The sequence below is a fragment of the Dioscorea cayenensis genome, chromosome 10, assembly GCF_009730915.1.
Source record: "Dioscorea cayenensis subsp. rotundata cultivar TDr96_F1 chromosome 10, TDr96_F1_v2_PseudoChromosome.rev07_lg8_w22 25.fasta, whole genome shotgun sequence".
Classification (NCBI taxonomy): Eukaryota; Viridiplantae; Streptophyta; class Magnoliopsida; order Dioscoreales; family Dioscoreaceae; genus Dioscorea; species Dioscorea cayenensis.
In genome coordinates this window covers 10164160-10178013 of record NC_052480.1, presented here as the reverse complement: position 1 = coordinate 10178013, position 13854 = coordinate 10164160, and the positions used below count along the sequence as shown (strand labels likewise).

General features: G+C 32.3%; 1 protein-coding gene across 1 annotated transcript; it reads left to right on the top strand.

The window, feature by feature from the left end:
* The first annotated feature begins 810 nt into the window (after positions 1-810).
* On the top strand, positions 811-13586 carry LOC120270834 (prolyl 4-hydroxylase 1). The gene is made up of 12 exons (XM_039277898.1): positions 811-945; positions 1044-1163; positions 1874-1921; positions 3222-3274; positions 6041-6106; positions 8381-8455; positions 8955-9029; positions 11084-11154; positions 11245-11302; positions 11407-11496; positions 13036-13128; positions 13261-13586. Exons 2-12 carry the CDS (start codon positions 1103-1105, stop codon positions 13366-13368), a joined length of 798 nt encoding a protein of 265 aa, XP_039133832.1. The 5' UTR covers positions 811-945; positions 1044-1102; the 3' UTR covers positions 13369-13586.
* Positions 13587-13854: the final 268 nt, after the last annotated feature.

Here is a 13854-nt window from a genome sequence, read left to right as displayed (position 1 = left end):
AGTTTGGTGACCAAAATGAAAATAGAGTATAGTTTGGTGACCTCCCAAAAAAAATTACCTCATCATATGTAATTGTTAACTAAGACAATCTTATTTACTAAGAAAAACTTATTGACCTTCAAGATTCTAGCTTATAAATAATATGACCAATGAGAGATTAAAACTATATGAGTTATTCTCTTAAAGAAAATTAAGTTATCAAAATAGGTGAAGAAAAAGGAAACTAACTTGATGTTAAGGATATGAGAAACGGATTTCAAATATGAAAATTATGTAATGAGAAAAGATACATGACTAGACTTACTAAAATTAGGTATTTAGCCCAAAGAATAGGTAAAAGCAAAACTAAAGACAATATTTCTAATAGTAGCATAAGAAGCATTGGTGATGATGATAATATATTAGCATAGAGAGGACGAATAAAGTAATGAGCAAGTCTACTTTTGAATCTAAGAATGCAATTATAGGATATAGAGCAATAATGAGAGTTCTGGAAATTAAAATAAAAAATGTAACAAAAACTAGTAAAAGAAAACTTGTATTGTTCATTAATTAAAAAATAAAGATTGCACTATAACAATAAGATTTAGAAGAACGAGGATTGAGTTTACTGGCTCAAATTTTAGAAATAATTTTATAACAAACATTATTGCTAAAGGAGATTGGGCCATACTCAGAATCATAAATTGGGCCACAACACAATCATGATCAAATGAAACTAAACAAAATCATGATAAAAATAATTTGAAGAAAAGTAAAAACCTAAAAAATAATTTCAAGAGGGAAAAAAAAGAGTATTTCTTTCCACTAGTCAACCTTCAAAGCTGACAAATGGGTCGAACATTGTCTTGCTTGGAACTTGGAAAAGCAAAGAGCGACGACCACGACAAAGATCCAGAGAAACCACAAATCCTAGTGAAATTGCTCTAATCCTTTCCTGGAGACGTAAATCCATCTTTTTCTTTCTTTTTTTTTTACCATTTCTTATTGAGTCTATTGATATATAATACATTCAATATTCCCACCTGCTTCCCAACGCCCAGGCTTCTCCTTCTCAGTTCGGACCATTCCGCGGAGCTTTCCTTTCTTTTCCTATGCGGAGATGGCTCGGATTAGATTCGTGCTTGGCTTGCTCACCTTTGTCACCATTGGGATGATTATTGGTATGCAGATCCATCCATTTTGTATGAATTTGTTTAGGATTTTTAATTTTATGTGGGCAAATTGTTAATGTGCATGAGAAAAAGGTGATTTTGTGAATAAATTTTTTGTTTATGGTGCTATTGAGAGGAAAATTTGAATATATATATATATATTTTTGGAATTTTATGTCGGCAAATTGTTAATGTGCATGAAAGAAGTGATTTTGTGTATAAAGTTTATAGATAGGAATGGGTTGTATCAGATATTTGGGTGGGTGTCTTTTAGACTGATAAGTCTGATTCGCAAGGTACTGTTAGTTTGATTATGTTTGTTAAAGCTGAAGCCGGAGTAATGATCATCAGGTCAAGAGGGATTGGCTATTATGCCTTAAACTCATGAAAGTTTAGATCTTTGATAGTTTTATTAGGCTTGCTTTCTTTCTCCGATAATCAGATTAGGGTAAGTTGGATTGAAAGCTAAGAGTGATTGCAGCTGTTATGTATCAAATAAAGAAGGATAATGGTCCATGTTAGAATGGAGCTAGGACTCTAGCCTCACCAAATATACCTAAAATACTAAACATTTCTAACACAATAATAGTTAGGAAGATATCAAAGTTTTTATTATTTATTTAGTTTTTTTATTTTTTGGGTATAACTGGAATTCCATTGATTAGTATGTATGCTTGCTTACAGGATGAGTGATGAATTGATCATTACTGATGGTGCAGGTTCATTATTTCAGTTAGCTTTTATCCACCATTTGGAAGAGTCATCTGGTATTTTTCCTTATTTTACAAAAGTTTCATTATAGCAAACTTTCCTTTAAACTTACTTGTCTCTCTTGGTTATTTATTTATTTTCCAAATATGCATAACATTTTAATGTTGGCATGGGATCTCTTATTGCTCAATGAAGGTTCTCTGTCATCATAACCTGTTTGATGTCAGATCTTGAACCTTCTCTTGAGATGTACGATGTGTCATATGGTTTATTGAGGGATGGCTGATTTGATAGAGATAGTTTAGATAAAAACCTGTCCGTTTCTGAGCATGATGATTATGCATACATCATATATTATGAAGTCTACGCACTTGTAATATGCCTTTATTGATACTCCTTTGTTGGCACCTCTGACACGTTTGCCTATGTGATTAATGTACCTCCATTAAAATGAAGCTTCATTGCATTCTGAGCTTCACCTGAAAAAGAGTTTTTCATGTTTTTCTCGAACTAAGACGAGATATGGAGAAGACCTTTTTATGAAATAGTTTTAAAAGTGAAGAGAAACTTGTTTCAGCAAGGATCCTGTGAAGGAGTTAAATGCCTGAAACTACCTATTGCAGGTAGAAGATCATCCATTCACCTTATTGCAGCAAAACTTTGGAATTGGTCCTGAATTTTTCAGCTTGTGACCGAAAATCCATTTTTCTTTAATGACTGGGCGAAACCAAGAAATAACCCCTCACGTGCGAAATTATAGAAGATCTCCTAATTTCAAATTCTAAATCAAATAAAAAATAGACAGGTTCTCGTTAAATTTATGGTGGCAAGTCTAAAACCCTCACATGCTTCAGGCTCTGTGATCCCACTTTAAACTTGTTTAACTTGTATCTCTATAACCTGCTGGCCTTTTGATAATAAATTTCTTTTATTCATTAATAAAGCATCCATAAATGGGTTGCACTGTTTATGAGGAGATAACACCCATATAAAATGAAATACATGGTAAGATCGAGTCGCCATGCTCACAATGAATCTGTTGATTTTCTTTCTAAGTATGAATTAACATGCTTTGGTTGTTGATTTGGTTTCTCTTATTTCCTTTCTTTTACCTAAAAGTGTTTAGCCTTTTGAGCCTTATGATTGATTTACCTTTCCAAAATTGATTTTTTTCCTTATATATGTATATGTATATATATATTTAAATTGAGGTATAGTTTTAACTTCTCGATTTGATGAAGCATATGGTTTCTTTAATTTTTTCATGTTTTCTTGATGTCAATCGGATATTATGGACTGGAATAATTGAAGAATATTGCTTGGCATGGCATGACTAATTATGAACTTCAATTGCAGGTAATCCTCATTGGGAGAATGATAAAGAGGCAGCTGCACTTCGTATTAAATTTGTATGTTTAGTGTTTTTTTTCCATCGAAAAATTGTTCACTATGCTTTTTAATAATTTTCTAAAATTCTTCATGCTATAGTTACATAGGTTCAGGTTAGCCAGATTTGACGTTAATCCTGTCAAGTCAACCATAATAACTAGAACTTGTATATTGGAACTTGGAGCTAACTGGTTGAGATCCCACCGGATTTTATAAAAGCTTGATTTCAGTTTAGAAACTGAATCACATTGATTATCCTTTGGTTTTGTTTTAATATGAAGTCAAAGTACATAATTGAGTTATTCTATGAGCCAAACTAGAGCGGTTCTCTTTGAGTTATAGGATCAAACCTAATAAATGGTTGAAATTTTATTGTTTAACTCATTTTGTAATTCATTTGGTTTGATTGAGATCAATCTCTCAATGGCTTATAGATGAATGCATTCCCAAATGTGTTACACCGTCATGAAGTCAAGATTTCAGAGAGAGTATTTCATTTGTGGAGGGATGTTAACCTTGTATGTAGGTTAACCAGAATCCAATACTTTAATTATGCTCTTGTGAATATATCTGGTTTTTTTTTTAATAATTATTATGAAATGCTAGTCACTGAAATTCCTTCATATGATGTAACTTTAGTTTCAAAGTTAACTCATAGAAATATTGAGACAGTGGGGTTAATTTATGTCACTAAAACACACTCTACTTAATTTAGGAATTCTATAACTGCATTATGGTTTCCTATTTGTGGCCCAACTATCTCTCCATGGTGTCAATAGTATTTAACTTATGATTGATTCTGAAAATATAGATAATTATATTATATTAGTTAACTATGAAATTTGTCTCCTCTACTTTTGTGGTGGATCTTCACTACTATTTCATCAATGATGATTTACTACCATCCTATTGTACAGGCTTCTAGGAGGAAAAAACTAAGAGCATTCTAGCTATGATTCTTATCCACATAAGTAAGCTAAAATATGCACTTTGACATCATGTCGTTTTTTTCTTATATCTAAAACACCAGTAAGGAATCCTTTCACAGGCTTGGTAGATGGATTAATAACATGGTTTTCAGCTTGTTTAATAGAAACTTGGTGTTGTGTGCACAATTCTGGTATTTCCAATAATTGTGTATCCTTTGTTGCAACATTGGCAGAGTTATATTCAATAACAATTTTTCGAAAATGTGGTGCTTATCTGAGGCGTACCCTCATTCTTCTTATTTTTATGAGATGAATACCTCTCATTCTTGTTCTCAGGGAAAGTTTCAAGTTCTAGTAGGGGCATAGAGTAATATTTTGGAAACTAACACATTGTTTTGGCAGTTGTTACACTGAATGAATGTACTTTAAGTTTGGTTTGTTACCTCATTCCCTGGCTGAAAGTAACTGGAAATGCAGTTTAATGATCTCCCTTAATCATGAGCATTTTTTATTGAGTTTGTTCTCAAAGCCTATCACTATGTGCTCAACTTTTATCCCAACTTTTTTATCCCAACTTTTATCTAAACTATTAATGTGAAGAATCGTAGTTAGCTTTATATATAGTATTGTCCATGGCGAAATTCAGGTTTTCGAATATTTTTTAATGTTAAGCTTGCTAACCATTCCCTTTCTCACTTCTTGAGTTACTGTCATTTAATTTTGAGAACTTGATCAGCTAGTTGAATCACTAGAATTGATAACTGATCTATAAGTGTAACAAGTTAGAATAAAAGAACCAGAAGAAAAAAATGACTATTAAGTTTGTAAGGGAGGCCATGTGCTACACTTCACTTGGAAATGCCACGCATTACCCATTTATGATTTGTCTCCTATCAGTGTTAGCTTTGCAACATTTAACAAGAATCATTACAATTGGGGATTTGAGATATAAAGATAATGTGGATGATAAAAAATGTTGTTTCTGAGGCAGGGTCATTGATGTTGGTCAGTGCATAAATTGGTTTGGTTGGTTCACAACTATTTGATCTACTTAATGGTAGTCTGGGTATCTGGAGATGAAACCATTAAACACCAAGAATTTGTTTTTATATATTTTTTATATATGAGTGATATTTTCAGTTTTAATGAGTTTAAAATATTTTTAAGATAACATCATGGCTCATCTTCAACCTTATTGGACTCTGATCCCTTTGTTTTTCTTCAGTGTTGCTAATTTTTGAGTGGAATGACAGTTGCAGTTCTTTGCAAATCCATTAGGAGGAGAGCAACATTCTTATCTTTCATCTATTCTTGCTTCTTGTTTCCTAGATAATATTGTGATTGCCACCTAGATGAATAGGAGATTCCCTCTCTTATTTTGTAACATTTTCTTCAACTTTTTTTTTTATATATTAAAACAATAGTAATGAGAATCCCACTTAATTAAATTCTGCCAGTTTTATCTCTTGTTCAACCTTATTTTCTTGGTAAATAAGTTCCTTTTGATGTCTCAATAATCTAAATGAACACAATTGAGAAAGAGGCCTATGCTAAGTTAGCTGGAGTTTTCTCTGATCTATACCTAGCTGGATTTAGGCTTGATGAAACTTACATATGATTTCATTTTTTGACATGAGTTATGATATCTAAGATAACGAGTTTAAAAGGTTCACCAAGGAGCATTTATCATTTTATATTGGAGCTTGACTGATGCAGAAGGAAATATAACTTATTGCTTGAGAAGCATTTCTAGGCAGGGCTGTGTACTTTGTTCTTTTGTATGGTATTTATTTATCATGATGTCTGTTAAACTTGGATCCTTCTGGATTGGGATAGACTGAGTTACTCATTATGCAGGTCAAGCCTGAAGTTGTCAGCTGGTCGCCACGGATTGTTGTTTTCCATAATTTTTTGAGCATGGAGGTATAAACATCCTTGCTGTTCTTTTTTGCCCTTTATAAATCTGGTTTCCTTGCTAAAATGTATATGTTTTACAAAGCTGCAAAAATTATCTGAATGCTATCTAATGAGTGTCCTGATTTGTATGCCTTAATATTATGGTTATTTACTTTTGCAATATTCTTTTAATGATTTTTTTTTTTCAATTTTCAGTCAGCCTTCCTATGTGTTTTCATTCAGTTATATATATAAGTTGTGCTTTTGGTAAAAGTCTATATGTAATGAAGTTATGGAATTATGCAAGGATTATCTATATTGTGAAGATATCAGTATTTGTTAGTAATTTCTGGTCCATTTCTTGCATCAGAAAAAGATTTACAGTAACCAAAATCGATATAGGTATTCATAATAATGTTCATAAATCTGAAGCAAACCTTGCAGAAGAAACTTTCCATGGAGGCTTCTTCTAATTGAACATACACAAGCATCTTCTCAACAGTCAAGCAAGGTTCCACTATATTGCAAAACTGTGAAAAGAAAATACTTTTAAGTTTACTCCGAATCTTGGCTTGGACATGTGTCTATAGTGGACAAACTTGGGTTTTTGTCACTTGTATCTCTTTCTGATCATTCGTGTTAGATAAACATCAGTATATCATTGTCCAAGCTTTGGTTATTTTATTTTATTTTATTTTTTAAGCATCATTATAAATTAATAATGGTCCATTTTAGACTAGGGCCTCCAGAAAAGAAATAAAAGCAGTACTCTGTGGGAAGCATTGAAATAGTAACTTGTTCTCATAATTTATTGGCTTTCTTTTGTTTTTGAAAAAGAAATAAATTGTACAACTTTTATTTCAAATGCTGTACAGCATCATTAGGACAGATAGCAATCGAATTTCCACGATGAAAATTACAGAACTATTTCTCTTATTGTTCCTTGAGTCAGTAACTTGATAAGATAATCGAGCAAAAGGAAAATTAATAGTGGATTGCTTTATCTTTTGGGAGTAATCTGGCACATTTAAGTGAATAACCTGATAAGTAGATGAATGTGACTCTGAGTAGGATACTGTAGAATAGATAGTATTATTCTTATTTTGAAATGCATCTGTTATTAAATTTAAGAGATACTTTGGATTCTACCTTTGCAAGCAAGGTGCCTGATATATAAATTTTCTTATAAATTTTGCGATTAGTTCTTGTCCTTGGAAATTCTGTTCTCTACCTGTATTATTATCTTCCCTTTTTCTTCTAGAATGGTTTGCCATCATAAGGGATTTCGAGAGTTCATCCCAGTTCAGGAACTGAGGATACTGTCTCATGTATTCCCAAAAGCAAGATCAAATAATCAAGAAAGAGTATTTGGAGGCATATTTAGGTTGCTTTATATTAGTCACAGTTTGTATTTTGGTTTATTAAGTTGTATATTGCACTTAAAATCTATTATATTCATATTACAATTTTACAAACACAGTGCATAACTTTTCATGCCATTTTACTTATGAAGTATCTATAACACGTGGTGATGCATAGGAAAAGATTGTATTTTTTTGAAAGGCAAAGGCCTGTCATTTAAGTTAGAAGATGTGCATATAAGAAAAATTGCATGCGAACAAAGCAGCTATGTTATCTAAATCGGAGTTCTGCTTACAAGATGTAAGCCTGTCAAACTTCTGTCTGAATTTTTCATACATGATTTCAATATTCAGGCATATATAAGGGTGGTACCACTAATATTTTATTGTTGAAAATACTCCAATGATATATGCAATTGTTTGATATGATCATTGGCAGCTATTGTGTGTCACAATTGCTTGACTCTTTGTATATTTAATTTGAAGTTGTGTAATTACCAAACCATGTGGTTCAGAGGGTAGTAATTACACATCCTGGTAATTATTCAGAGCATGAAGTGTATGATGTCTTTGGAAGCAATTGCATAGTTACATCTAAATTCATAATGGCATGTTTGGAAGATCATCGTAATTACATAGTATCTTTTGATAAAAAAAATTCACCTGCATTTAAATATTAATAAAGATATATTTAGTTTTTAATTTTATTTTTGAACTCACTTTATAGTCTTATGCATGTTTTGGAAAAATTGCAATTTGCATGTTCAAGATGGATGCCTTTTGCGACTGTTTCTATTTATTAATTTAAAGAACTTCTACTTCAATTTTGAATTTCATATTTCAATTTTTTGTGACTTCAAAATAATCGATCAAGTGAGTCTTCTTTTTTTCCTTTGCTGTATTGTTCTTTTTGCAGCTAATGTTATCTAAATCTGCACAGGAATGTGAATATCTCCAAGCAATTGCTAAACCTCGTCTTCAGATATCCACAGTGGTAGACACAAAAACTGGAAAGGCAAGTTCCTAAAGGCCATTATTCTTCTCATTTAAGCACATATGTTAAATGTGCTACTCATCTTTCCTTTCGTATCAGATACATGTGTGAATACGATAGATTTCTCTATTAAATAGTTCAATTCTTTGGTTCTTAATTTATTTCCCTGAGTTTCATTTTCAAATAATGTATGCGAAAATTTTAACCCCCACCCAAATCATGGTGTTTAATACATTTTAGGAAGTTTTACAGCTAGCTCCCTCAATTGCTTGGATAAGTTTGTGGCCTTCATGGCTCTGGATTTTCGATGAATATGCATGAAATCAGGAGAGCGAAAAAGCTCTTAAATTGATACAACTTTATTTCCACCTGGAGACTGGATCTATATGTCTATTTTTCTTGTTTTGCCTGATACAATCCTTCTGAGGAACCTATGAGGCTAAGAATTTGCTCTTTTGAAGCATTTTGAAATTAGAGTAAATGGCGCTTAATGTCTTGTAGCTGCTCTTCTTATCCCCAGGGAATAAAGAGTGAAGTTCGTACAAGTTCTGGTATGTTTTTGAGTTCTGAAGAGCGAAAATTTTCAATTATACAGGTTGGTTTCTGCTTCCACTTTGCTTTGTTTTTCCTGAGTTATTATATGCTTGCAAATGGGGATCAAAGAAATATTGTTTAGTTTTTCTCTGCCCAAGAGCATGGAGTTTGGTCTAGCATGGTCAGCTGCTATGGTTTTCTTTACTTGTTGCATTTGAAGTACTGACCAGAGGAAGGAGAGATGCAATTAAAATTGCCATAACTATAAATGATGAAAATTTTCAAGAGAATAGAAACATGGAATAACAGATATTTCTCCAAATTATTTGTGTCATACATACCATAGGCTTCAAGAATTTATGATAACTTCCAGATCATGGTATTCAAATTTGGCTGACCTGAATCAAATTTAGTGCCCAATTTTGCTTTCAGGACTAACTGAGCCAACTCATGTAAATTGAGTTGAATTCCTGAAACACATTATTTTTTAGATTTAGTTTGTTTTTAATTTAAACATGAAAATCGACTTAATTTCAAAAGCCATGATCTGACTTAATTTAGTCAGTGGCAACTTAATATTTCTCACCAAATTAAAATGCTGCATTAATTTGAACAGTACATTGACTTACATTATTTTTTTTCTGTTGGTTGAAATGATTTGGTCGATTGAAACTCAGAAGTACTCTGCTCGTTCTCAGTGAAGTCTGATGTTACAAGATAGTTACTTGGCTAACTAGGCTTCAGAAATTATTTAATTTTTGATTGATCATGTGTCAATTTGTTGGTTTTACAACATTGAGCTGATATTGTGGCCTATGTAAAAGAAGACTTAATTGTGGATTGACTTGTCAACCTGTTGGTTTTCCAACCTTGTGTTGGTATTGCAGCCTATGTATAAGAAATGACTCCAGATGCTGAATTGGAAGAAGTACAATGACTGTATGACAAGAGAACTGCTGTGAATAATAAGTATTAGATACAATTCATTTTAAGAGTGTAGAAAGATTTTTATAACATTGAATGTTGGAACATTTACATTAAACAAAAAGATTATTTATTCAAGGATTAGAAAATGGCATACATTGTATATATCCTATTTGATTGCATCGACAATATGGTGTATAAAATTAATTACTGCTCAACTTTATACGGTGGCAATGGTAATCTAGAAAGATTTCATTAGTGTTTTTGTTATATGTTTGAGGAGGGGCTCAAGCGGAAAATAGTATTATGTAGTCAACATATGCCATGGTAATTTGGGTGAATTGTAATGTCCTTTATGCTAATCATTTGCGAGCTTCAACTTTATGGTTGTATGCCTTGAGCTCTGTGAAAATAACTACAGTATTTCAATTCTAACGATTTGGCATTCTAATTTCCATTTGTGGGAAGCATGCGGTTCACTATTAAGAAACATGTTTTCAAGTTGTTTATTATACTGATCAAGAGCAGGAGCTAGATATAATTCGAAAGTAAATTAACCTGCAAGGAGTGAATATTTTATATAATCCCATAATCCTCTGGTCATCAAATTCCAGCATGGTCATTGAGAATGATGCAGAATCTTCATGAGTCATAATATTGTTAAACGTGAATTGCTTGTGGAAATGCAAGTTTTGAGAATCTCGTGTACCGTCGAAACTGACATAACCACATATTACCCCTAAATACTAGATAATTACAGATTACACCTCCTTACTAAGAACTTCAAACACCTGCCTGGGGTAATTCTCATTTCTTAAATGGAATATTCTGAAAACATTTGGAATCTATCAAACTAGGAACAAATGAAATACCCAAATATCCTGCCATGTTATTATTTCAAAACAAATAGCTGGTAATGACTGCCAGTTTTGACCCTTTCTGGCCTTTGGGGTGTTTGATTGAAAGTGTGAAAAACATCAACTCCTCAGGTTATATCTAATATTATCTACATCCCATGGCCCATACCTATTTTTCTATAAATATTTAAATTTTCATGAGCTAATTTTGAAAGCCAGCTGAGTAGTGTGTCATTTAAAAAAATCGTGTAGTCCCAAGCATTTTTCTTATTGCTTTTGATGACACTTGATACCATCAGTTGTACAATTGTTTCCATTGTTGTTGTCAATGTAGGCCATTGAGAAGCGGATTGCTGTTTTTTCTCAAGTCCCAGCTGAAAATGGGGAGCTCATTCAAGTCCTGCGGTAGAGTTTCTAATTCTCTTTATTCTTACTGGTCAAAACGTGTTTGTATGCATACTTTATCTGATTATCTCATATGATACTTGTTTTGAGTCCAGTTATGAAGCAAACTCAGTTTTACAAGCCACATCATGATTATTTTTCTGATACTGTAAGTTTCTTTATACCTCACTTGGAATCTATATTACTAGAAGTTTTATTGGGTAAACTTCTTTTACATTCTCAAGTCTCAAATATTCAAACCATTGGATGCAGTATAATTTAAAGCGTGGAGGTCAACGTGTGGCAACAATGCTCATGTATTTAAGTGATGATGTTGAAGGGGGTGAAACATACTTTCCACTGGTTAGTTCATGGACGAATTTCTCATACACTAATTAACAGATTCTATGTTCATTTTATCTGATTATGTCTTTTTCTCTGTGATGGTATCGGCCTTTATTAACTGTTTTGCTACAAAAGCGGCTGATTTTTTTTATTTTAAGATTACACAAAAATTAATTATATATAATAAATACTGCATAGCTAATTGTCATAAGCACAAAGAATAATTAACTCTTTGAGCCTATCTAGTTTCCTCGTGTGCCTAATACCCAAGATTGATCTTTGATTTTTTTCATGTGCTATGACATGCACTCTATTTGTCAACTTTTAAGATTTCATTGTTCTTGTTTGCAAGAAGTAAATTTGACGTAACAGTGTCCCAGATTGTGCTTTTGCAAACAATAAATTATACTATCCTAGGCATCTTTTTGTGAAAACTATTGGGTTTGATGATCACAGACATAATTATTTCTACATTTTTGTGAGTTCAGGAGAATAACATGATGCTCATTTTGATATCCATTTCATATTGCCTATTTATCTTTAGCGTTCTTGAGATCATCAGTGAATAAGCATGGGTTTTGATATGAGTTTGTCCATGCAAAGGCATTTGCCGAATTTAAAAACTTTTTCTCCTGTGAAAATCAAGCTCGGCAAGAAGTATGATTTGATGCACTATGAAGGTATATCACATCTCATAGCAGATAAAGCTATATAAGGTTTTTTCTCTTCTATCAAATCAAATTATCAGTCCGTTAGCTAGTAATTGACTTGCTATTGTAATCCTTTCTTTTCTTTTAGTTTTTTTAATTTATATGATTACATTGTAGGGTATTGTTTTAGCTTAGTATTAGGCTAAGAAGACAAGTCTACTGATTAACATACTCTTCATTTAGAGTCATTTTTCCTATACCTCCAAGAAGGTTCTAGTTTTCTAATGTTTTATTGCGGAGATTTACAACAAACTATGACTGATTACTGGTCCACAAACTGCATAATATTTTAAATAGAACAGGTTAGAAATGATTGATGATAATAAGGATGACAGTTAAAATATCAAAATAATGTCATCATTTTGCTAATCTAATATATTACATATGATCTTTCATTCATTAGCTACAAATTATGCATGCTTTTTGGTGCTGAAAATCGATAAACGTTCTTAAAAAAAAAAAGAAAAAAATACAAATAATTTGCAAGCATTGGATTTATCAGGCTAGAATTGGGAACGCTAATAACCCTTGTTTGATACGAAAACATGTTGAGCGGTTTGAACTTAGGATAAGATGATAATCTAGAAGCCAAAGAGTCCGGGAAAAATGTGGAAATTAGAGGAAATATATTACTTGAGTCAGATAGCTCAGGAGAAAAAATAATTAGAGAAGTGAAGCAGAATTAAGTGAAGAGTGTGATTAACTTCCACAAAACCGAATTATTATGCAGCGAATACGAGAACAGGCTTAAGTCATGAATTGCTTTCTTGAATGATTTCTTCTTGTCATTTCATTCTGCAATATTTTTGTTTTGTCCCCCTTAATTCCTCATAATATATATGGGCAGGCCGGGGACGGTGAGTGTAGCTGTGGTGGAAAGATGATGAAAGGAATATGCGTGAAACCAGCTAAAGGAGACGCCGTGCTATTTTGGAGCATGGTCAGTGTTCTTGTCTCTATATAATTGTAGCTGATTCACAAAGATAGCTCAAACAGCGTCCTTTTTAAGGAATTTGTTTCTCAAAATACGATATTTTTCAACCAAACATTCAATATATTGTGACTCTTTCAGGGACTAAATGGCGAGTCAGACCCGAAGAGTCTTCATGGAGGCTGTGAAGTTTTGAAGGGAGAGAAATGGTCAGCTACAAAATGGATGAGACAGAGAACCACCTTCTGAATAATTCATTCTCACACAACCTACCTACACCTGATCTTTTTTTTTACATTCACAGTAATTGTTTTTCGCCCTTGATTTATATAGCTCGTCGATGTAAAGCTTAATTATTGTGTAGACTTATGAGCAGAAAATATTACATGTCATGCAAGAATGTAGGAATGCAGGTATATTTATATATTTAGCCTTTTGATTAGATATGAACACTTGAATTTTTCTCATTTCAGACTTATTTATCTAGTTTTTTGTTGAAATTAGGATGGAGTTTTATAATTTATTTTAATTTTGTTCCAATAGTGTGTTTTTTTTTTGTTTAAAATTCGGAAAGTATTTATAACTGTGTATTTGATTGAAAGGATAATTATAATTGTCTGATTAATCCCAAAACCTCAAGATTTTGTTCTGTAAAAATATTCAAATGTGTACAAAACACTGGGTCATGTCACCAGCATCAAATGAAATGATGAACAAGGGTTTGTGATTGGATAA

Excerpts from the sequence above, each read along its gene's own strand:
- LOC120270834 (XM_039277898.1), top strand. The coding sequence starts at position 1,103 with ATGGCTCGGATTAGATTCGTGCTTGGCTTGCTCACCTTTGTCACCATT. Across the intron at positions 1,922-3,221 it reads CCATTTGGAAGAGTCATCTG|GTAATCCTCATTGGGAGAAT; the intron begins GTATTTTTCCTT and ends CTTCAATTGCAG. Across the intron at positions 8,456-8,954 it reads TAGACACAAAAACTGGAAAG|GGAATAAAGAGTGAAGTTCG; the intron begins GCAAGTTCCTAA and ends TCTTATCCCCAG.